The sequence below is a fragment of the Phoca vitulina genome, unplaced genomic scaffold, assembly GCF_004348235.1.
Source record: "Phoca vitulina isolate PV1807 unplaced genomic scaffold, GSC_HSeal_1.0 scaffold10, whole genome shotgun sequence".
NCBI classification, from domain to species: Eukaryota; Metazoa; Chordata; class Mammalia; order Carnivora; family Phocidae; genus Phoca; species Phoca vitulina.
The window spans coordinates 51,143,386-51,169,538 of NW_022589713.1; the positions used below are offsets into that span (position 1 = coordinate 51,143,386).

A 26,153-nucleotide genomic window follows, 5' to 3' on the forward strand; every position below is an offset into this window, starting at 1 on the left:
CGAAAATACATATATAGATGGTTATAAATGGCCCTTACTCATTTTATATCTCTATTTACTTCAAGCTTCTATTAAAACTTAAAAAAAAAAAAAAGAGAGAAAGCTGTAAGAGAAAAAGCTACAGAAACTTAATTTTGTTTCTCCTCTTCTTTTGTAGATGTCCATGGCGACATTGAAAATGAATTCCTTATTTTCACCAGATATTCTTATATGAGAAGATCCATTTCAAACAGTCTAGATATTTTTCCTTCTGTTGGACCAGCATGGCAGGATTCAAGCGAGGGTATGATGGAAAGATTGCTGGATTATATGATCTGGATAAAACCTTGGGTCGAGGTCATTTTGCAGTGGTTAAACTTGCCAGGCATGTCTTTACAGGTGAAAAAGTAGCAGTAAAAGTTATTGACAAGACAAAATTGGACACTTTAGCCACTGGTCATCTTTTCCAAGAAGTGAGATGCATGAAACTAGTGCAGCATCCCAACATCGTACGCCTTTATGAAGTTATTGACACCCAGACCAAACTATATCTTATTCTAGAACTTGGGGATGGAGGAGATATGTTCGATTACATAATGAAACACGAAGAGGGACTTAATGAAGATTTGGCTAAGAAGTACTTTGCTCAGATTGTTCATGCCATATCTTACTGCCATAAACTCCATGTGGTTCACAGAGACTTAAAACCAGAGAATGTGGTCTTCTTTGAAAAACAAGGTCTTGTAAAGTTGACAGACTTTGGTTTCAGCAACAAATTTCAACCAGGGAAAAAGCTCACTACAAGCTGTGGATCTCTTGCATATTCTGCTCCAGAAATTCTGCTTGGTGATGAGTATGATGCACCTGCAGTAGGTAGGTAACCTTTTTCCAGTATTTGCCCACTTGAATTCCACCAGCTAGAGTGTAGTTGGTCAAATTGGTGGTGGTTTATCTGAAAATAATTTCTTAAGGTACTTTATTAAATGTGTCTTAATTAACAGATTTGCTTTCATGAATGCCATATATTCCTAAAGTTGGCAGTTTGTTTTACCCTTTAGATGGCAAATGTTTAAAGTATATTTCAGCACAAAGAAAAATGAGTAAGTTATCATTTAAGGTAACCATCATCTACTCATTGTAATTCTTTTGAAGGTCTGAGTACATTTCCTATCTTCTTAGATTCTTCTGGTAGTGCCCCTAGTCAGCTTCTTCCTGTGCATATCCTTTAACAGTCATTGAGACTCATGTTGGAAAGGTACTATGAATATTACAATACATTATGAAGAATTTGGGCATGGGAATCGTTTATTAATTGTGACGTTGAAGAGTGCACTTGATCTCTCTGCTTTATTTCCTCATCCATGGAATAGAATTGGATCAGATAGAGGTATCGCATCCTATGTTATCATGTTTACCATCCACAGAGACCTGTGTGGCTCTTATTGTCCGCCTCATTGTACGGGACAGGTAATTGACATACAGACATCACTATATGGTGGATTCCAGAATCTTGGTAGCCCTGAGCATTCCCAACTACCCTCTCTTCACTCCAACACATTATGTGTTCTCTCTTGTCATGAGTTATCTACTTGGGGTGGAAGTGTTTACTGCTTTTCAGCTTATGTCAGCTTTGTCCCTTGGGATCATATCTGTTTTGAAGGTCATATGGGAATTTCTGTATAATTTTTAAGGATTTGCTAAGTTGAATGTATGGTCAGCTTTTACAGTTTTTAGTTTAATCTTGGAACAGTATGCCCTAATACTACATGTATATGATGTCATACTTCATAGATAGGAGTCTTCTGTTTGTCTTCTGATCATTTGAAATGCATGTTACAAGAAGAGGAAAGATACAGATTGAAAAGCACATTGAAGAGTGCTGATTTTTATACTGAATATTCTGTACACCAAGACACTGCTTTTCATGTTAGATTGTGTTCTGGAAAAGAAAGGGTTATTGAATGGTTCCTGCCCACTACAGATAACAAGGCTTCATCAAAACTTTTCATTAGAATATTTGAGTCAGAGATTTTTGATGAGTGGAGCAGGCTAGTCAGAAAATGAAGCCAAGAATTAACAGAAGAGGAAACAAATGTCTGAACGTGAAAATGATGTTCAGCCTCACTAATAATCAGGGAAGATAAAACCATGATCAGATACTGTTTCATACTTTTCACATTAGGAAAAACTAAAGTCAGACAAATCTAAGCGTAGGTAAGACTATAGATCATTGGGAACTCTTGTCGTATGCAGAAGACAATTTGTCAGTGTCTACTAAAGTTAAAGATGTACACAATCCTGAGACCCAGCAGTTCTCTTCCTGTGTACACACCCTAGAGATGGTCTTACTCATGTACACAGATTTTCAAAGAGTGTTTTTAACAGCATTATTGTGTATTCATCAGTAGGGGAATACATTGTTTGATATTCATATGATAGAAATGGTGAAAATTAATGAACTATGTATGTCATAATGGCTAGTGTTCACAAACATAATGTTTAAGGAGAGCAAATTGGTGAGAGTACTTACAGTATTGTAACATTTATATAAATTTTAAAACAGACAAAGCAGTGTTATATTGTTTAGGGGTGCATGCACATGTAGTAAAGTACTGATGAATGCATGAGGTCAAGATAGTTACTTCTGAAGGGCAGGCATACCTAGAGGGTTTCAGCTGTATTGGTGGTGTTTATTTCCAACTTGGGTGGTGAATACGTAGGTATTCACTGTAATGCTCTTTTTTTTTTTTTTTTCTTAAGTATTGCCTAATAAAACTTTTTAAAAGTTTTTAAAAAGGAAAAGAAAAGTGTCTGGGAGGATGCTTACTAGTCTGATAAATGGTTGATGAAGTATGAATTGGGTGGAGTTCATGGGTAACTTTTCTTATTTGTATTTATTTCAATTTTGTATAGTTGTGTGATTGAGATAAAGAAGTGCTTTAAAAAACAAATGGACAGTTATCTTTCCGCTAATGTAGTGTTAGTTTATTGTGCCGGAATCAGTCAGTGATTTTTCACAAATATCTAGTAGAATTAGTAGGGACAAAGATTAAAATCTGTCCTTCTATTAAATTACTAGATGTTGCTGTATTAAGCAGCTTTAGTTCAGTTTTGTATGTGTTTTAGAGTGCACTGGTCCTTAACACTGACACTTGGTTCAAGGATTATCTATTATTTTCAAAGAATCAGGTTTTGATTTTATGTATCAGCTGCACTTCTGTTTTCTATGTCATTACTTCTTCTTGCATTGTTACTAATTTTTTTCCAGGATCTTTCAGTTTCCCTTTTCTTTTTTTTCTTTTATTGTCTTGAATTGTCCTAATTTCTCACATTTAAGGCTGTATGTTGCTCTCTCCTGCAATCTCTGGTCACATCCTGGGGATTTCACTCTGTGGTCATTGCTGAAGTTTATCTTTACTGTTTTGTTTCTTGTTTAACCCAAAGGTTCTTTTTTTCTTTTTAAATTCTTTTCTTTTTAAATTTTAATTTAATTTATTTTTCCTTTAGGTGTTTGGTTTTTAACTTCTAATTTTAGTACATTGCAGTCAGTAATGTACACTGCAACCTGATTGGTTTTTGCTTTGGGAAGTATTTAGATTTTCTCTGTGGCTTAATATACAGTGATTTTTGGTGACTATTTCCTGTATGATTAAAATATTTGTATTCTTAGCATATACAAAGTTTTTATACATATTTTAAGGTTGTTAATTATGTATTTTGTTCCTTTGTGTCATGTTTTATTCTGATGTTGTTTTCTGAGAGAATTATGCTATTTCCTCCTCTAATCTGAAATTTGTATTTTAATCAACTTTTACTTTATATATGTTATTTTCAAGCTGTGTGAGGTATATAAAGTTTTGTAATTTATTTTACATGATGGGCTATTCCTTTTTTCAATATGAAACTGTGCTTTGTTGCCATGGATTCTATTTTGTCATTTTGTTTTAGGACATATTAGTGTCTTCCCTTAATATTCAGAGTTAATATTTGTATCATTCCCTCTGCCCCACAGACAAGAACTATATGTAGTTTGCTTTTACTTCCCTTTTAGTTATAGATTTTTAATTTGCTTTTATTACTTAATAAATACTTTTTTTCTAGTTCAGTAATGTTTTAAGATCTGACGAAGAATGTGGACATATTTTAAATTGTGTTCTTAAGCATCTTTAATTATTCCTTTCTTTGACCTAACTTCCTGCATGTGAAGAACATCTCAAAATCCAGTGTGAATTTAAAAGTGACTAGCTGGTCTATCTGAAAAGCATTGCCTTGTCTTGTGAAAAATTAGATTAGTAAAACATAAATTGAGACATTCTTGACTGTTAATTATGTGTGACTTATAGTTGGTGTAATATGCCAGTTTTTGGAAATCTTGGCATATTCAAGCCAAGAGTTGTGGTTTAACTAGAATCCACATTGAATGTATTTAAGGCAGTCCGTTCCTTGCTCTGATTTAGCGCTGTGAAGAAATATCTCAGCGTGCTCCCTCCTATAAAAGAGTCTCTTAGAGAATTTAGGAAATAGGCAGCCACCAGAACTGTGATTGTAGTAGTATTATGTATATGATATGTTTAAATACTGTCTTTCTGAAAACTTTTAAGAGGATTACTCCTTTCTGTGCAGATTGTACAGCCTAAGCCGTAATACCTTTGTGATAGAACTTTGAAATAGTCCAAAAGTACATAAATCAGTAATTTTCTCTTTGGTTTATCTGAATATGCTATTATAGTTTGTTATGAATTGATAACTCCTTGCTTTTATTTCCGATTTCTTCCAGAAAAACTGTTAATGTGCCGGCTTTTAATGTGCCCCAAATCTGAGTGGGTACAGTTTCATTTCCCTACCATTTATTAGAGACAGATGTCTTAGTAATGCTACAGTGTTTTCCGACTTAAACCTTCTCTTCCCCGAGTCAGACTCTGGTTAAATTTTATATTACTTACTCTTACACAGTTTGCCATTTGGACTGTGGGCCCTGATAGGTTCTAGATTAGAAGACCCTGGTTTGTGTCACAGAGTTTTAGGCCCAAGCGTGGAGTTTGGGATTACACATTTTTAAGGGATGATTTGTGCCTTTTTTGTGCATAGGGAAGGAAGTTTGATCTGCTTTAAAGTGTTATCTTGTCTCTTTTATTTAAAAAGATATACATAAAATCTGCCTGCATGGCATGTGTCTGACATGAGCTGCACTGCAGCCTGGGCCCAGGCAAATGCCTGTGGCTTTCAGTTGTACAGAACTGAAAAACGTATCTATAGAAATGTGGCCCACACCTTCCAGTCTAGCTGCCAAGTGCATGGTCACATACTCTGAAAGATACCTTTGACAGAGTGTAACATCATCACTTGTCACATAAAAGCAAAAGAAAAAAAATCCTAAACTTCCTGAAGTTTCACATACCTGTGAGACATGACAGTTATTTCAGAGATCACAGTTAAAAATTGATCTGGCCTGAACCCTGTGTAAATAAAAGCACTTTATGGTATTAGCTCTGTATGCACAATGTACTGGCTTTACAGTGTGAATGTTGTGTAATTATGTATTTAGGAAATAGCAGAAGTTCTGTGCTTTGAGTAAAATCTTCAGTTTTATAAATAAGCTATTATTGGATTTAATATTTGTCATAAAGATTCTTGAGCATGAAATATTATGGGTAGTGTAATCTATAGGTACCATACAAATGGGTTTTTTAGGCTAACGCAACCATTGATTTTTTAGTGAGAGGCCTGAAAAATGAGATGAAAATGACTTACGTGCTTTCAGTGTTTTCCCTACTGCATTTTTAGCTCTGGTGCTTATTGTTCTCACTGTTTTAAGATTCAGATCAAGTGAAATATATGTTGACACTACTTTGAAAAGTATAATTCACTCACTGATGGTATGGTAAGATCTAAATTGGTGGTTCTTTACTTACCATCTGTAAGTTTCACCTAGAGCGTATTTAAAACCAAGCAAACCTTGCGGGGGAGGGGGGCACCCTAGAGATTGTGATTCAGATAATCTTGGTTGAGGCCCTCATCCAAAAGCTTCTGTGAGATTCTGATGGGCATCCAGCCTTGCATACCTGTGATGTAAAATCCTAGAGTCAAATGTTTTTGGTTATTAGTGGAAAAATAGATTCCTAACATTTTAATTCTAATATTCTTTAAAGAATAAGTGTTCAGAAAAAAATGTTTAAACCTCTTTAGTTTAAAAAATTGAACAAGAACATATATTCTTTTTTGATGTTGATAATTGAGCTTAAATTTCTCTCTGCTCGCCCTCCCCCATTTTAATCACACCCTTTGCTTATTTAGGGATAAGTAAGTGAAAACCAAATTTCAGGTCCTTTGGAAATTTTTTCTGATGTTGTTCCAGTGCCTAGAACATCAGGCTAGACACCCCTTGCCTTTCCTGTTAAGAGGCGAGAGACTGTCCTGTTTGCTTTCCACTGTCATGCCTGGAGCTGCTTGTCAGGGTGTCCCTTGGCCTTGTGCAGGTCAGAAGGTTGCCTCACTGCCTCATATAAAACCATTTTTTTCAGAAGATTTATAGCACTTTTGCACTTTTCTAAGGGCTCTTGCTGCTACTAACTAGACTTGGGTTTGGGTTGGTTTTGCATGGGCCTTGGTGCTCCTCTTATTCATTTCCTCTCAAAGCCTATGTGGAAAGACAAAGGTGTGCAGGACTGATAATCATAGGTCCCACTAGAATGAAAACTGGAAGTTACTATTCATTTACTTTTCAGACTAGTGCCCAAGCTCTGAGTCTTTTGGTATTTCATATGAGGAAGTGGGAATTGGGCTGATCGACATGACTATGTGCATCTTTGAAAGAATGTAAGAGAAGGAAGGGAGTTTAAAGGCAAATTTCCTGTCATTTGTATGTGCTGCTATTTTTCAGACACAGTTACAGGTGAGGGGAGGCCCTGGGGCTCTGGGCAAGAGGAAGTCAGGAATTGTCGTGTGGAACAGCTGAAAGAGAGGGGAATTCCTTTGGAGGTGGCAGTATTAGGTAGTCACCACTCATAAGGGAAAAAAATGCTTATCAGTTCCTTTTAAAATTTATATGCGTCTCTCTCCTCTGCTCAGAACACTTTAAAGACTTATATTTCCTTCACAGTCAAAACCCGAGTCCTCATAGCGGCCAACATGGCCCTCAAGATTGGCTTCCTCATTGTCTCCCTCACTTTCTCCTCCCACTCTTTTTTCAGTTGCTTGCTCAGCTCCAACAACGCTGCCTTCTTGCTGTTAGTCACATTCCACATCCAGTCCTGCCTCAGGGCCCTTCTGTCTCCCTTCCCTCTACTTAGACTCTTGCCCACTGCCACCCTCTTGGCCAGGCCCCACCCTCTACTCCAAAGGTGGAGGGCCCCAGCACTGCCTGTTCTCCCTCCCCACTTGACTCGTTTCTGTGGTCTCTGATACTTCCATTTGTGAAGTGAGGGTAATAATAGTTCTCGCCTTTAGGATTGTTGAAGGAGTTAGATGAATGAAAACAAGGAAGTACTTAGCATAATGCCAGACAAAGAATCAGTCTTCAGTCAGATATAACTGTCAGCCAGCCCTTTGGAGGGATCACAGAATGCCTTGTGGTGCCAGAGGGTGTTTAAAGATCATGGCCTCATTTTCCTTTCGAGGTGCTGTCTTCTCCGTTGGAAATTTGTCCTCAGGGGAATTTCTGAAATGTTGGCTGCCGTGGGAAAACTGGGAGGAAGGGGCAGGCCCAGGACCTTTGCTCTTGTGTTTTTCTCACACATGTTTTTAGTTGTATTTAACTTTCAGAATGTAGGAAGTAGGTTAACTTCTGAAGTAGGGATTTTTCTTTGTGTGTGTGTTTTTTTTAATGTTAGATAAAAGCAGAGGAAAGTATTTGATAACTGGTTAGTTTCTTGGAACTTCAGAAGTGCTTTTTAAGCCACTTAAAATAGTTAACTATCTTAATACAGAAATACAGAAATAAATACAGCCTAGGAAACCTTGAGGGAGTTGAAAACATCAAATTTGCTTGGGTATTTTTTTTTTTTTTGTAGGGAGAAGCATAAACCTGTTGAAGAAAGACTAGTTTGCAAAACAAAAAATCAGTAAGCACAAACTTTTAACACAATAAACTTGGGAACTTGTTAGTCACAATATATATTGCTGGACAGACTCCGAACTCAAACGTTGAGTAAAATCACTGAGGTATTTTTTTTTTTTTTTAAAGATTTTATTTATTTATTTGAGAGAGAGAATGAGAGAGAGAGAGAGAGCATGAGGGGGGGAGGGTCAGAGGGCGAAGCAGGCTCCCCGCTGAGCAGGGAGCCCGATGCGGGACTCGATCCCGGGACTCCAGGATCATGACCTGAGCTGAAGGCAGTGGCTTAACCAACTGAGCCACCCAGGCGCCCATCACTGAGGTATTTTTAAGAACTGGTGAAAACTGTATTGACATGTAGGTGCTGTGCTCTTGTGCTTGCTCTGAGACAACCTGGTGGGACTTGTTAGTGACACGTTTCCGTTTCTGGGGAAACTGTCCCTCCACATTAGGAAGTTGCCTGTGTGGTCCTGGAGTTGTCATGACTCCCAGAGCAGCCGCTTGGGAAATGCTTTCACAGTCACATTAACATACATAGTAGTGTGGTTTTCTTCTTTCACGGGCTGTGGCTTCTCTCAGTCAGGTCCTCACATGTTTGACGTAGACTTTGGTGGAGAAAGATGGAGGGCAGACATAGAACAGGGTGCCATAGAGCTAAGCCAAGCTCATTATCAGAGATACACTATGGAACCAGTGCTTCCTTACAGCTCTGATTCCAAATACATGTCTTTGCTGTTTTTAAATGTCTTCTTCCCATCATTCTTCATAACCCATTTTCTACCTAACCCACTTTGTCTTTGGAAAACATTGATTTATCTTACGTAGTTTTTATTGATTAGTCTTATGGTGATATCTTTAAAATTGTATCCAGTATGGTGTAGAACAGTACCTAATTTAATATTACAAAATTTTAATTCAATTATTTTAAGCCTTGGAACCTAAGGCCAACATCAGCATTTGTGGCATTGTCTGGTGAGTAGGAGAACAAGACTTTGTGGAGTGAGACCTTCTTTGTAATACATCTTAAATTCTGCCTGGGGTGCAGCCAGGCACAGAGTAGGTGTACTAGATAAAAATAACAGAGGGGTTGTAGATGGCTAAAAACAGAGGATGATGAGGTACAGGGGACACGTGCCCTGATGGCCTTTTCCCTTTGGAATTAGATGGGATGACGGCCAGACCTTGCTCATTTCAGATGGCTCACTTGTTCCCCTTGCTCAATAGTAAGGTCTTTGAGAGAGAGAACTGCGTGTTTATATCTTATCTGTGTCCCATCCCTATCACCTGGTAAACACCACAAGCTCTTAATGTTTGTTTAAATGAGTAAATATTACAGAGACAAACTAAAGAAATGAAAATTTACATTCCTTTAAACTAGTTTACAAAGTATAATTGTGGCCACTCCCCATGGTGTCCTTGCTCATGTTGGAACTCTTTTTCCCTGCTTTCTGTATATATATTAATGCGTCCTGGACTCACCATGAGTCTGATCGAAGCCATGGTTCCTCTCTTCATGGAGAGGCAGAGTTGCAGTTTCAGGCATGTTATTACATACGGACCACTGTGAAGCCCTTTTTTGGATCTGATCTTGCAGGCTTGTTGGGCTGAGTAAAAAAAAAAAAAAAAAAAAAGCAGGTGCACAGCTTTGACAGGAAGGATGAACACAGGCAGTTTTGAAATAAGCTTTGGAGCATAAATTATAGGTGAGGAATAGTGTCCTTATTTTTGTGTTTTGGCTACTTGACTCTGACTTTTTTGTTTTACACATTTAGATCTCCCATTTTCCTTACTGTGTTTTGAATTCCCGAGTTATGACTTGGGAAGATTGTAATGGAAAATTGGAGGTAAGCTTATAGACAGGGCTTCTCCCAAAAGGAAGATCAAGTCACTGGGGATATGGTGTGCTTTTTTGTTTTTTAAAGTCAAAGAATTAATTTGTAGGTATTTGGTGTGTTTGATATGTGGTTTTGGGGGTTTTTTTTTGTAAACCCATTTTATGTTGTTAACAGTTTGTATGTATCGACTATTCACTGACATTAGGAGGTCCTTGTTACAGTTTAAAGAGACTTTAACATAGATTAGGAGAGCTCCAGTAGGTAGCAAGGAACCCCCTCAGATGGTGTGATCTCCATGTTCCAAGGTGTGATTCTCAGTTTTGTACTCAGTGGTAATTAGTTTCTAGAGGACTGAAACTGGCTTAACAAATTTTTAAGAGACTAATGTATACAAATACCAATTGATTGATATACCAGATTTTAAATGTCTGTCTACTACAAGCTTATATTCTTAATTCAGATTAGTGATATTTTCCTAAATTTACCTAATTTTTTCAGGTTCTAAAAAGTTGGCATACATAAGATTTTCTTTTAGGTGGAGTATAAATTGGTTTGGTTTAACCTTTCTTAGGAATATTTGTGATCCATTGATATTCCTGAGGTCCCATGATTCGTGTTTGGATTTCTGCCTCAGCTCTTAGAAAGGGCTCTTCCCAATTCTGGAATTTCAGTCCATTTCTTTCTTTTCCTTCCAAGGTCTTGAAAACATGGTTTCTGCAAGTTACCATTTTGTTGCTAGTTGTGACAGCAGGGTCTTCAGTTTGCTCAATACATTATATTCTACCTGGAAGCAGAAGATTCCCAGTGGTTTTAGATTAGTCCTAGTTTTGTTCTCAGTCGTCAGTTTGTGGGTAGGATATGTTGCTATCTATCCCAAACAAGGACAGCTATTATTATCAAGTTGTCAGTAAAAAGCTTGATAAAAATTTTTTGGATTTACTATCCAGCTTCAGTATCAGAATGAATTCATTAGTCAGCAGAGGCAAGAATGGTTAGAGAAGTTGTGTTCTGTTTCTGACTTTTGATTCTTCTAGCTGCTGTCAGGGGATTAAAGGGGATAGCTTTTCATGTATAAGAATGCTTTCTAAGGCTTCATTCTTGTGTTACTTCATGTAAGAGAAACAAACTTTGGAATCCCTAGCTATCAGTGCCTCTTACCAGTTAGAGAACTATTTATTGATCACTTTATTCAGATGAGTTCTTGAGTTGTCCTATAGCAGAGCACCATGAAGCAAGCAAATAAAGACTCCTGGGATGCTGAAATGGACTGTCCTAATAAGCCCATGTAAAAGTTCATGTATTTTGTTCATAGTTTTCATTCAGGGCCTGACTCAGATCCTTACTTATTAATTTTATTAATAAGTTAATTTTATATAAAATTCTAGCAGGTTCAGTAAATTTGTATTTTCAGCCTTCAGCTCATAGATAGGTGACATTAGGGACTTTTTAGAAGCTGGCACACTGATAGCAAAGAGGAGAAAGAATCATGAAATCATAATTGGAAACTCAAAAACATGATATTCCTGAACAACCAATGGATCATCAAAGAGGAAATTAAAGGGGAAGTGAAAGTTTCTCAAGACAAATGAAAAGAAATTAAAGACATCAGAATTGTGAAGGAATAAGTAAAATTGTCTCTAGTTGCTGATGACATGATTTTATATATAGAAAGTCCTTTATAAAGAGTCACCAAAACCTGTCAGAAATAATCAAATTCAGTAAAATTTGCAGGATACAAAATTAACAGATTAGTTGCATTTCTATATGCTAACAAGTTTTCTGAAAGCGGATAGATTGATCCCATTTACAATAGCATCAAAAACAATAATATACTTAGGAATAAATTTAACTGAGGGGGTGAAAGATCTCTGCTTTGAAAACTACAAGATATTGATGAAAGAAATCAAAGCTACAAATAAATGGAAAGTAGCCTGTGTTGGATTGGAAGAATTAATATTGTTAAAATGTCACTATTACCAAAAGCCATTTATAGATTCAGTGCCATTCCTATTAAGATTCCAATGGCATTTTATTTTACAGAAATAGAAAAAAAATTCCTAAAACTTACATGGAACTGTAGTAGACCCAAGATAGCCAAAGACAGCCCGAGAAAGAAGAACAAAGCAGGAGCCATACTTTCTGATTTCAAGCTATGCTATCAAGCTATAGTCATGAAGACAGCGTGGCCTGGGCATAAAAACAGACAAACGGACCAGTGGAACAGAATCAAGAGCCCAGGAATAAACTCAAGCATATGAAGTCAACTAATATTTGACAAGGGAACCTGGAATATCATTGGAGAAAAGACACTCTCTTCAATAAATTGAAAAAAAAAATGGATATTCACATGTAGAAGAGTGAAATTTGACCCGTCTTACATCACTCACAAAAATTAACTTGAAATGAATTAAAGACTTAAATGTAAGACCTGAAGCCATGAAACTCCTAGAAGAAAACAGGAAAAACCTCCTGACATGGGTCTTGGTAATGATTTCTTTGATATGACACCTAAAGTACAAGCAATAAAATAAAAAGCAAGTGGGATTACATCAGACAAAAAAACTTCTGCGCAGGAAAAGAAATGACCAACAAAGTGAAAAGACAACCTATGGAATGGGAAGAAATATTTGCAAATCATGTATCTGATAAGCAATTAGTATCCAAAATATATAAAGAACTCCTACAACTCAACAGTGCCAAAGCCAAATAATCTAGTTAAAAATGGGTAAAGAACCTAAATAGACATTTTTCCAAAGCAGATATACATGAAAAGATGCTCAGCATCACTAGTCATTAGAGAAATGCCAATTAATACCACAATGATATATCCCCTTATGCCTGTTAGAAAGGCCATCATCAAGAAGACATTTGTTACCGCAAATGCTGACATGGATGTGGAGAAAAGGGGAACCCTTGTGCACTGTTGGTTGGAATGTAAATTGGTACAGGCAGTATGGAAAACAATATGGAGTTTCCTCAGAAAACTAAAAACAGGACTACTATGTGATTCAGCAGTTCCACCTCTAGGAATATATCCAAAGGAAACGAAAATACTAACTCAAAAAGATATCTACACCCCCATGTTCAGAACAGCATTATTTACAATAGCCAAGACCTTGAAACAACTGTACATGTCCATCAGTGGATAAATGGATGAAGAAGTTGTGGTATGTATATGTACATACACACAGTGGGATATTATTCAGCCATAAAAATTAGGAAATCCTACCATTTGTGACCATATGGACCATGAAGGTATTATGCTAAGTGAAATAAGACAGAAAGATACTGTATGATCTCATTTGTATGTGGAATCTAAAACCAAACCAAAATGAACACCACACTCAGAGATCAGATTTGTGGTTACTGGGGATGTAATGGACAGCATGATGACAATAGTTAACACTGTTGTATGGTATATAGGAGTCTTAAAGAATAGGTCCTAAGAATTCTCATCACAAGGAGATAATTAGTTTTTCTTTTTATTGTATCTATGAGATAGTGGCTGTTAACTAAATCTGTTGTAATAATTTCACAACACGCATAAACCAAACCGTCATTCTGTATACCTTAAAGTTACACAGATGTGTGTCAGTTATTTCTCAATAAAACTGGGAGGAGAAAAAACCAAACATGATAGGCCCCTTTGTTCGCTATATGGAGTCCAGGCCTTTAGCAGTGCTTATGGGCTCTTGGAGGTAGGGCAAAGTACACACTTGTTATTGAAGCAGCTCTGACAGGGGTATCCTAGATGAAAGATAAGATGGAGCCATCTTTTATAAGCCAGATAGTTGTTAACTTTCTCTGCAAAAGAAGGAACAGAGATGAATTGTGGCAAGGGACACAAAGGGCAGTAGTGCCATCTCTCCTGGACATTCTCCCTTCATTGTCAACCTCTAAGGTCTCATTATGATTACATCCCAGTGCCTAGCACAGTGCCTGGCAAATGGTGCCACACATTTTTTGAATATTCATATCAGTGTCTGCTTTGTAGCCCTTTAGTGTAAGGACCAGTGCCCCCAGGGACACCACTGTATCTTAGCATGGTTCTTTAGCTGGTAATTTTAAGTGATATAGAAAAACAGGCTCTAAATAGTTCTAACTTCAATTATCAGAAGACATCAGAGGAGAAATTATTTAATAAATTGTACTGGAAATAAACATTTAAGGAAGAAGGAATGATAGGACCCTGTCTGTGTGCTGTGTCAAATTCGAGGTGAATTAAGGATTTGTATATAAAGAATTAAGCCACTCCCCCCAAAGGTAATATTCATAAGATCTTGGCCTTTCTGAAAAGGAATCATAAGGAAAAGGTAATAGATTTGATTATAGTTTATGGATATGGTGCACATCTGTTTTTTTTTAGAAATTACAATGGAAACCAAGGAAATGATTTGTAATATAGATGATTTAATATTCTTACTGTAGAAAGAGCTCTTACAAATCGATGAGAAACTCTCCTAAAAACAAATGAAAAGAGAGTTCATTAAAAAGTTATATAAATAACCAAGATGGAAAAGTTTAGTTTTAAAAGTAATTGGAGTATTCAGGACTTAGTATAAAGTTATAATAATCAAGATTGTATGATATTAACAAAAAGGCATATATATGGATCAGTGGAATAGAATAGAGGCCATAAATAAGTCCACACATACATGGTCAATTGATTTTCAGCAGAAGTGCTAAAGCAGTTCAGTAGAGAAAGAGTAAGTAGTTTTTCAGCAGTGTTGCTGGAACAGTTAAATACCCATATGCAAAAAATGAACCTTGATCCCTTCTTTATGCCACTTAAAAAAACTCAGTGTGCATCAGAGACTTAAACGTGAATTGTAAAACTGTAAAACCTCTAGAAGAAAACATAGAAGATCTTTGCAGCTTTGACTTAGGCAAAGCTATTTTAGATACAACATCAAAAGCATGATCTATAAGAGAGAAATTTGATAAATTGGATTTTATAAAAATCAACTCCTGCTTCTTGAAAGATACTGTTAAGCTACCACCAACAGGGAGAAAACACTTGCAAATCACATATCTGATAAAGAATATATAAAGATTCTCAAAGCTCAGAAGATATTTACAAATGATAAATCCACTAAGGGGTTAAAATCCAGAATATAATAAGAACGTATATAACTCAACACCAAAAACACAAATAGTCCAATTAAAAAATGGGGTGGAAGAACAGACATTTTTCCCAAGGAGACATACAGCTGGCCAACAGACAAATGAAAGATGCTCAGCATCGCTAATTATCAGGGAAATGCAAATCAAAACCACAGTGGGAGATCACCTCAGACCAGTCAGAATGGCTAGTATTGAAAAGATAAGAAGTAACAAGTGTTGGTGAGGATGCAGAGAAAAGGGAACCCCTGTGCACTGTTGGTGGGAAAGTAAATTGGTGCAACCCCAGTGGAAAACAGTATGGGTGGTTCCTCAGAAAATTAAAAATAGAAATACCATACAATCCATTAATTCCACTACTGGATATTTACACAAAGAAAACAAAAATAATAATTTGAAAAGATTTATGCACCTTTATGTTTATTGCAGCATTATTTACAATAGCTAAGATATGGAAGCAACGTAAGTGTTCACTGATGGATGAATGGATAAAGGAGATGTAGTGTACACACACACGCACACACACACTGGAGTATTAGCCATAAAAAGGATGAGATCTTGCCATTTGCAACAACATGGATGGACCAAGAGGGTATTATGCTAAGTGAAATAAGTCAAACAGAGAATGTCAAATGCCATATGGTTTCACTTTCACGTAGAATCTAAAAAACAAACGAACAAAAATCAGACTCTTAAGTACAGAGAACAAATGGGTGGTTGCCAGAGGGATGGTGGGTAGGCGGAGGGGTGAAATAGATAAAGGGGATTAAGAGGTACAAATTTAAATAAGTCATGGAAATGGAAAGTACAAATAATATTGTAATAATGTATGGTGACTACACTTAGGATGAGCACTGAGGAAGGTGTAGAATTGTCGAATCACTATGTTGTACACTTGAAACTAATATAATGTATGTCAACTATACTTCAGTAATTTTTTAAAAAAGTTTTTGAAGCTGTTTTCAGGAAATAATGTAAATGCTGTCAAATATGACTTTTAAAATAAAGCCTTTTTCTGTATTGCTAGAGATTGTATATAAAAAAAGAACTCTCAAAACTCAACAAATTAAAAAGCAACCCAATGTTAAAATGAACGAAAGATGTGAACAAACAGTTCACCAAAGAAGACATAATATGGCACATAAGCACATGTAGATGCTCCACATCATTAGTCATTAGGGAAAATACAAATTAAAGCTACATCTATTAGAATGGCTAAAGTTTTTTAAACTGCCAGTACCAAGAGTTGACAAGGATGTGAATGGAGCCATTGGAATCCTCATACTTTGCTGATGAGAATGTAAAGTCCTAGAGCCACCTTTGGAAAGTCATTAGACAGTTCCGTATAAAACATACACTTACTGTATGGCTCAGCAAGCTTACTCCTAGGTATTTACCCAAGAGGAATGAACATTTAAGTTTGCACAAGCCTCTGTACACAGATGGTTTTAGTGATTTTATTCATAATTGCCCCAAACTGAAATAAGCTTTGGAACATCTATTCAATGGACTACCACTCAAACAATAAAAAGTGATGACCTACTGATACATGCAACAACGTGGATGAATCTCAAATGCATTAGGTAAAAAAAAAGCCAGACTTCATACTGTGTGATTCCGTTTGTAGACAAGACTTAGAGGGACAGAGATAGACCTGTGGTTGCCCGGGGCTGGGCCGGGAGGAGGGGTGGAATACAAAGTACAGGGAACTTTTGGGGGTGATAGAGCTGCTCCAGATCTTGATTGTGGCAGTGGTTGCATGACTGCATTGTTCGAACTCCCAGAAATGCACACTAATGGTGGTGACTTCCAGTGCATGTAAATTAAGCCTTGAAGAAATGAGGGAAAAATAGGACAGTATAAATAAGAACAAATCTATCATATCTTTATCTGTCTAATAGGCTAATATTAAAGAATGTCTGTGGTGTTCATGAGTGTGGAGGGGGCTGCTAAGAGAATCTTACTGTCACTGAACATGTATTACTTTGATAATCTGAAAGAAGTAAATGTTAAAAATGTTAAAAACTGGGAAATGTGTGGTTATACTTGAGAGAACTTTCTAGCTAAAGTTTTAATGTGAAGGAATAGTCCTAATCCTGTGTGGAACCAACCAGGTTGTATGTTTATTGTAATTTCTTAGAAGATATAACATGCTATGCTGACTTTTTTTAATGTAGGAAAGTAAGTTGTATACACTTTTCAACCACATGTCTGTTTAGGTGTTATGCATGGAGAACTAACCAGAATCAAAAATTTCAAGAACCAGTATTCTGAATTTTGAATCTTGTTACAGCAAATACACTATTTTAAAGTTTTTTTTCTTTATCCTCAGAAAGTTAAAAAAGTCTTTTTGACAAGCTTAAGCATTTGGGGCAGTGTAGGATAATGTTGTGTTCTGTTAAAGAACAAACTTCATTTGACTTCGTGTCCCCCACATGCATTAAATATTGTGTGCCTTTTGAAAGAGAACCCATGGGAGTTGGCATATGCAGGTGATTTTTATTAACTGATATTTTAATAGCTTGTATATTTGTCTTACGTTAGCATGCCTCAACCTTATGCAAAAGTCTTGGCATTTTTAGAATAAATTTAAGAAAACATCAAAATACTACACTACCTATTAAACTAAAGCATCAAGCAGACTTAACATTTTACTAATCATATAGTCCTTTAGTCTGCATGGTTTATATTGTTTGACTAGACAAATAGAATTGGACGTTTTTAGATTTGATATTAAATTTGAATATTCCTACTTTCTAGATCAAAGTTAGACTTGTGAAATTTGCATTTGTCATAATCTTATGGGAAGTTGACATGTGCAGTCACTTCTGAAAACTAAATCTACAGTCACTGTGTATCCACAGCAGCAGCTCCCTTCTCTGAAGAGCGTCCATGTTGAAATGCATAGAAGAAGGTGCTCGTGTGCATGTTGCCATGCTGATGGCCTGACATCAGCATGTTTCCACCTTTCAAAAGTATTTCTAAAATGTGAACATTTTAGACTTTGTGGCTAGTGTTATAAAATTGGACAAAACCCAGAGATTTTCTCCCGTAAGCTTCGTGTAAAAGGAAGTATTTAGTTTTCACAAGGTATTAGATGTAAATTTAGATGTAATTTAAAAGATGTGATTTTGGAAAGCTATGAATTTGTAGTGGGTTCTTGCCTCACCTAGGTGTTTAGAAATGCCTGGAGGGACTGTTTTGGCTAGGCGGAGATTTGGAGACAGACCTTGGTAATGTCCCGGAGGTGGGTTGCGCTCTCGTGGCTCTAGTTTTGGTGTCCCCTTCCCCTGGTGAAACCTCGGGTGTGTCCTGAAGCATAGAAATGGAACTAGAGGGTGAAAAGGCCAGCAGCACTGACCTGGCCCATTCCCTGGCTTCACAAGACCTAGCATTTAATATTTGGGGTTTTTTTTTTTTTTTTTTTTTTAAGTCCTTGAAAGAAGCTACTTGTGCCAAAAATTCAAACTAAAATAATTCCTACTGTAAGTGTTCATGCTTTGGAGAGATCTGTGAATTCATTGAGGGAACCTTGCAGAACCAGGTGTCCCCAGGCCACAGGTTGAGAATCACTGTCTCAGTGAGGGTAGGCTTTTTTTTTAATTACCTTTTTATTCCTCTAAAGACGTTTCTGCTTATCCCACTGAAGTACATACACTTCAGAATGTTCTGTTAAGCACAGCTAATTTTTAATTACTTTTTTTTACAAGCAATAAATGTTCTTGTAAGATAATTGGAATAGTAAAGAAGTAGATTGAATAAAAAGTATTAAATTCTTTTTGCTTTTTTCCTACCTGTCTCCCTCCTATACTTAGATCTAGGTAAGCATTTTCTCAATTCTTGCAGGCTCTGTGGTGATACATGTAGTGCTCTTTGCCCCAGACACCCTCTCAGAAATTACCAGATGAGTGGTGCTATCCACCTTTCGTGGAAGAGAAGACTCAGGCACAGAAGGCAGGTAGAACTTGACCAAGAATACTAACTAATTAAATGGCCAAGTTAGGATTTGAGCCCAGGGCTCTCTGATGCTTTAGCCCAGGCATGTTCTTTTCATTAGGCCATACTGAAGGAAATTACATGATTTTAGCCTGGCCTGTCTTTTTTGCTGTTCATCTATAAAGTTCACTAAAATCAGATTTGTAAAGTGATTTATGAAAGAATGCTGAGTTGGAAGGGTGTCTGCTGCTTGTCTGGTTTGGATTTATGAACGTGTGCAGTCCCACAGTGTGTGATTGATAACCTTTGGACTTCTTGAACTTTTCCCTGTTTTCTTTTGACTTGAAAAAACAAGTTTGCACAAGGCGTTAAACCCTTAACTAAAACAAACTGCAGCTTGTCTTCACTGGTGCCCCCGCTTCCCCCACTCTGGGTACTTAGTCTCCTTTTTCTCTTAGCTTTTATTTGAAGGTCATTGATAACTACAGACTGCCCCCTGCTGCAGCTGCCTTCTGTGGGGCCCTAACCAAACAGTGTTTACAAAGGTACTGCTTTCTCTTTAGCTCTAGGTTCATTCTGGCATTCAACAAACTTCTGAGAGTGCAGGGGACATATTCTGCTCTCAAGGAGCTCTGAGTAATAGAGGAAAACATCTTCAATTACAGCTCGCTGTGGTGATGCCTGGGTCACCAGGTTGGAGGGCAGTTTGAGGAGATCTCGGGGGGAGCTGAGGGTCACTGGTAGGAGCCTTGGAGGATTCTGGGCACATGCTAGAATTGGCAGAATCTTCCTGACCTGGAAGTGAGAGGTGCAGAGTCTGGGGTGCTTCCTGAGTTTTGATTGGATAGGTGGAGGTGCCATAGACCACACTAGAACCCAGATGAGACAACTAGGTTTGGGTAAAAGGTGATAAGCTTAGTTTGGACATCATTGATTTTTGAAGTCCTCAGGGGGCATTCAGATGGATTCAGGTGTGGGAAAGTTTTTTGAAGTATGTATGAGTGATGGCATTCATTCTGACTTTCTTCCTAAGAAAAGAAACGATTACTTGTTAAATAGTAAAACTTTGCTTCTAACTAAAGTGTTGGTAAAACCAGAAATAATATAGATACCCTAAAACATGGACTTGTCCAAATGCTTCATTCCTCTTCTGCCCCACTCTTCCCCTGTTAGTTCAGAAGACCACTTGGAGAATGGTCTGTAGTCTGGTCCCTCAGAACCAACCGTTGATCGTGTTGGGAACAAGAATCTTTAGTAACCAGAGCTCTAGGTGATGTTGAATGCAGATGAGTAGTTCTTACTGTGTAGGGAGCAATTCACATCAATAAACCTTAGGGTTTCTGCATATGCATACAAGGAACAAAGGTCCTAAGACCTACATGCTTGTGTAACGGTACTTGCTATTCTAAGAAAGCATTGCCTTTTACAATAGTTTTGGGTCATATGTCAGTTGCTGGTAACCACAGTTGGAACTGAAAAGTGATTGCATAAATCCTGCTGGTTTTAAGTGGTGTCATAAAAGGTGCTGGTCCCTGCTTCATCTGTAGTGGTTTTAGAACATTCTGTTGCTTCTGTTATGATTGATGGCTGCACTGATAAAAGAAAGCCAGAAGAAGAAATAGAAGTTTCCACCTGAAACTTTTCTTCTGGTCTTGCCATTTTTATTACTTTCTAATCCCTGCTTGTTCTTTGGCTCTCTAGATAATTCACTTCGTAAGTGATTTTTTAGAAAACTTCTCAGCAGTCATGACATCCTCCACCCACCCCCTGCCCCACCATTTGGCAGTAGCTTTTCCTCAGATTAATAATTAGCATGTTCTTTTACTCTGTTTTGTTTTCATTTTGATCTTTTGTTAGCCTGCCTAAAATGACATTTGTAGTAGAAACCCCACCTCTAACCCTAGAAATGGCATAATTGTATTATGACAAGTTGACCTGCTGACTGTTAGCAGGCGAAGGAGACGTCAGGGCTCATTTTTGTATCCAGCTTGCTTGAGAGCTGCCATAAGGGGGCCAGTAACTCCCATTCTTGGTACTAACAAAGACCTCATTATCTTTCCACCCCTTCCCTCAGTTCCATGAGTTGGAAGTGTTTTTTTAACCAAAGGAACTATATTTATTGATACTTTCTTTTTCCATTTTTTATTAACCAAGAACCTAATAGCTGGGTCTGAAATCAAAACATATGCTTCAGATAGTAGTATCAACATTAAATTTGATTTTTCAGATGGTTGATACTTGTTAACTTGTGTACCTTTAATATGAATAGACAATTCCATTAACATTTTTTAAAATAAAAATAATGTGAAGTCCCTATTCCATTATCTTTCTCTCACCTTCTCCGTGTCCATCCCCTAATCCCCAGTTACAGACTTGGTGGATCCCAAGCTGAACAAGTACCAACTCCCTCCCCCGCTTGAGGGAAATGTAATAGATAATCCTTCTTGATGCCATTGTTAGTCCTGTAATACCAGATGTCTTGTCCTGGGGACCCAAGATCATGAATTGTCACCTTTTGTAGCTGCATTACTAAGAGGCCTTTCCTGTTCTCTCCCCCCATCTCCACTAGTTTCTCTTGTCTGTGTTGGCTTTGTGCCTTCTTGGGCTTCCCTGCTGTCTGTCTGTCACAGTGAACTGGGAGCCCTGTAAGGGCAAGGATGTCGCCCATTCATCTCGGTGTCCACTGTGCTCAGGAACAGTGCCCGCGTGGCACAGATGAACGAGGGCAGGACAGTGCAGCCTCCTTAGAATGCTCTGTGTTCTGGGCTCTGTCCCGAATACTCAGCATGGATTTGATTTTAATCTCTTTAAAGCCCACAACAGCATTAAGAGGAAGTGCATTACTGCTCTATTCCCATTTAACGATTGGGAACAGGTTTAAATACTTGGTTAAAGTCATACCACTTTGTGTTTGTTTCGTGATTGTTTTTCTCTCTTTCCTTTGACCCTTAGGATGGAAAAGTAAAATCACTCAAAGACAAGACTAAGAAGAGCAATTAAGTCTGGAAAATAAATAAATAAAAATAAGCAGCCCCTTGAATAATCACATTGTCTCAGTGAGAGGGTCATTTGCCCTTTCTGAAACTTGAAACTTGACTCCTTTAGTCACCCTGCTGCTCTTCTTTTAGATGCTTCATATCATGTCACTTAGCTTTGTAAACTACCAGGCACAGAATTGTATTTCTAAATTTCTCAAATTTTAAGCACTTCTACATTCAGAAATTATTTGAGCCCTGACTGGAAACAGTGGAGACAGTATATATATTTATGTTGTTTTTCTCCTTTTACTCTTCTAATCATGCACCACTTCCTAACAAGTGGTGTGTGAGTCTGCTTGGGCACATGATCCTGAAGAGAACATTTCCAAATAATTGGACTTCCTTATTGCTGTTTAGGTTGATATTTAACAGAAAAAGAAAGTTTTCTTTAACCAGATAAGAATTTGGGGTAATTATTAGTTGATGTTTATATTATTTGTTAAACTTTTAAAACATCAGCTTTGTCTAATTGCACTGTCAGATATCATCTCCAGTTTAGCATGGAGAAAAAGTAAATAACTAAATAACCAAACAGGTTTATCCACAGTTAAAGTATGAGATGGTAGAAGAAATAATGTAACCAAATTCATTTTATAAAAATTGTTGTTGGGGTACCTGGGTGGCTCAGTTGTTAAGCGTCTGCCTTCGGCTCAGGTCATGATCCTAGGGTCCTGGGATCGAGCCCCACATCGGGCTCCCTGCTCAGCGGGAAGCCTGCTTTTCCCTCTCCCACTCCCCGTGCTTGTGTTCCTGCTCTCGCTCGCTCTCTCTCTGTCAAATAAATAAATAAAATCTTTAAAAAAAAATTTGTTGTTTTGTAGGATTTATATGGAAAGATAAGAATTTATTGTATCTCAAATACATGTGTATTAATGGTTGGGCTTGGTTATAGTAGTAGCCCTAGACATTAGTCAGTATTTAAACAACAGAAGAGAGAGAGAGTTTTTGTTTTAACTCCCCTGATTTTTATGTTTATGTGTTTTATTGCAAGCCACTTAAAATCCCTTCCCTTCTTTGGGGAGGAGGTAGCCAAAAATAAACAAAATAACACAAAATAATCTAAATCAACCAAAAATAAAACCGTGGTATATTTCCCTTCTTATGTAATAAACATTGATGAAAAGATGGGTTCACTTTATAGCGAATTTCTAGGAATATAACTGCTTTGTAAAATGAGGGACACATGTATTAAAGGGAGAATAATTGTAATTGCCACTTGTTCACAGTAGTGGCTTGAGAGTTGGGGCAGGTAACCAAAAATAGGTTCAGATTGTTCAAAGAGGGTTTAGGTTAAACAATTATATAGATTTCCTTTGAAACTCTTAATAAGTTACAACTAGTATTGGGGTTATAAATTCTTCTCACTGGATAGTTAAAGAACAGGTGCAGCTAGCCACCATTACTCAGATTGTTTGACTTTGTATGGGGATGGCCCTCTACATTCCAAGATCAAGGTAAAGAAATGTGGGTCAATGAGCAGAGTGGAGTCCTGAGCCAGCTTGCTGTCCTGGGGTGGTAGGTCACATAATTTATGCATCCAACAAGCAATGCCAGGCACACCTCTTAGGGACACTGAAGAGCCAAGGGTTTGGACTGAATATCTCTAGGTCCCTTTTATTCTTACATATGTAATGTTTCAATTTTAGTAGATTTTTCCATCTGATTAATTTTCATTGAAGCATCCTTAGTAAAATTTGTTGTACATATAAAAAAATCACAATGTGTTTAACTTTTGGGTTTCTGCCTTTATTGCCCTCTTTGTTTAGTTTGGACCAAGGAGAAGATATTTTATTAACAAGTTATAATTCTGCTGGAAAATAGTATGGATCCTACATTATTTTGGGAGTTTAAGCTAAATGAAAACAGCAGTTCAGTATTAACAGATGTGACAAAGTCCACATGGCTTGCATTCTCTTCTAAGCCTTTTGTGGTAGAAAGCTTCTTGAATTCATCTCTTGTTTTATTAATGTTTATGTAATCATGTCTATACTTTAGTTTCTGGAATGAGTGAATGATTTGTGATACCCTTCCTAAATGGATTCATCCTTTGTTCATTTGAAAAGCCATCATTTTTCCAAATGATTGGTGAGATTTTATCTAATGGCAAGAAGGTAGGGGGTTATTTGCTCTTGTAGGAGTTAGTCTAATGCTACAGTTGGTAGGGTCCTCGGATGTCAACTAGTCCAGCCTTAAAATCACTACAGGAATGTCTTAAGCAGAATATTAGATGGTTGCACAGCCTTTGCTGAAGTACTTAGAGTGATGGGAAACCTGCTGTCTTTCCCAGCGCTTTATTAAGTAGCTTCTGCTGTTTTTAAGCCAGAGTGTGCCTCCTGGTTACTTGTATCTTCAGACCTAGTTTTGTCCTCTGAAATCATGTATCGCCTGTCTTTTTCTTCTTCAGTGACAGCACAGAAATATTTCTCCTCTCTGAATTTTAATTTTCTTAACTATAAAATGACTGTGATTTACATCATCTGGTTACCTCACCAGGATTGAGGTAAAGAAAACTGAGATAATTGTGATGTTAGGCAAAATCCTTTTCATGTCTCAGAGTATTAAAATACTAGTTTTAGTTTTTCTCTGGTAAATAATGTCATGAGAAAGACAGCAGTGTGTTGTCCAGTGGCTTGGGAACCTTGATAGGTACTTTCCACTTGATATTCTTGCCATTAATGAATTAATTTATCTCTTTGTTGAACATTTATTGACTATTCACTATGTGGCTGAGGTGAATATAAAAACAGTGAACAAGACAGATACCTTCCCTGCCTTATTGGGACTTAAGTTTTCTTCCCTAGATGTTTTTCTTTGAGATATAAATGGTTTTCACTATTGAAATAAAATGATATTGTTAGTCTATTTTCGCTCTTCTTAGTGCTTTTGGTTTTCTAACTCATCCAATATTTAACAGTATGTCTTTGATTTGTAGATATATGGAGTCTGGGAGTGATCCTTTTCATGTTGGTGTGTGGGCAACCACCTTTTCAAGAGGCCAATGACAGTGAAACATTGACAATGATCATGGATTGCAAATATACCGTACCATCCCATGTGTCCAAAGAGTGTAAAGAGTAAGTAAAAACAGAAAAAGAATGTGGAAACTTAAAACACTCATACTAAAACCAGATTTTTATTTATTTTTTTAAAGATTTATTTATCTAGAGTGCAAGCAGGGGGAGGGGCAGAGGGGGAGAGAGAGAGAGAATCCCAAGCAGACCCCACGCTGAGTGTGGACCCCAACTCTGGGCTCAATCTCATGTCCCCGATATCATGACCTGATCAAAATTAAGAGTTGGATGCTTAACCAACTGAGCCACCCATGCACCCCAGAAGTTTTGTTTTATTCCATTAATATGTCAAAAAAATTTGAGGTGACTTCAATATATAAGCATCTGAGTTCGTTTTTATTTTTGAACTTGATATTTTATTTTTGTTAAGTGTGTTTTGGGGGGTTAACTCCAGAATATGATTTGAAATTTAATATTGGAGTACAAAATGTGTTCGTCTATTTCTTAAATACACTTGTTTTCAAGAAGCCCATTATATGCCTCTTCAGCCTCCAGGAGTGGTAGTTACTCACTGGAAATGAAGATATTACCATGGGAACTATCTTGGTGTTTTTGCATCAGCAAAAAAGCAAGACCACCTGGAATTATTTTAAATTCCAGAGAAAAGTTAAGGCATTTCTTTTCATGAAATAGACCACCAACACACCATTTTAGGTTTTACATAACGTTTCCCTTAATTTTATTCATACACCGCTGTCTGCAGTTGGTTTGTGTGATTATGGGAAGCCAGCAACCAAAAGTACACTCAAGTTGATTATTTGGAATTTAAAGTACTTTATAGTTCTGTGATATGTATAGTGAGAAATATAATAATGGAATAAAACAACTGTTAGAAGCTCAGTATTTCATTGACATTATGGGTGATATATATATATATATATATATATATATATATATGTTTTTTTTTTTTTAAATGGGTGATATTTTTAAGTAAGTTCAGCTGAGATTATAGCTATTACTTTAAGGATTTTGTTGTAGTAATAAAGTTTTGAATTTTTCCCATCAGCTGGTAAGAAGGAAATCTGATGGTTTGAGAAATCTTTTCTCCAAGTGGAACCCCATCTTAGGCCCATGTGGTGGATGGTTAAGAGCTTACCTATTCAGACTCTTTGGATTCAGA

The 26,153-nt window shown here is 37.1% G+C and overlaps 1 protein-coding gene across 2 annotated transcripts in view; it reads left to right on the top strand.

Moving 5' to 3' along the window:
- SNRK (SNF related kinase) overlaps positions 1-26,153 on the top strand; it is a 57,026-nt gene that overhangs the window by 16,906 nt on the left and 13,967 nt on the right. For both annotated transcript variants that reach the window (XM_032409117.1, XM_032409118.1), the window contains 2 exons: positions 158-852; positions 24,895-25,036. In XM_032409117.1, coding sequence (XP_032265008.1) covers positions 264-852; positions 24,895-25,036 — 731 coding nt within the window. In that variant the 5' untranslated portion in view covers positions 158-263. The remainder of the gene's footprint in view (positions 1-157; positions 853-24,894; positions 25,037-26,153) is intronic.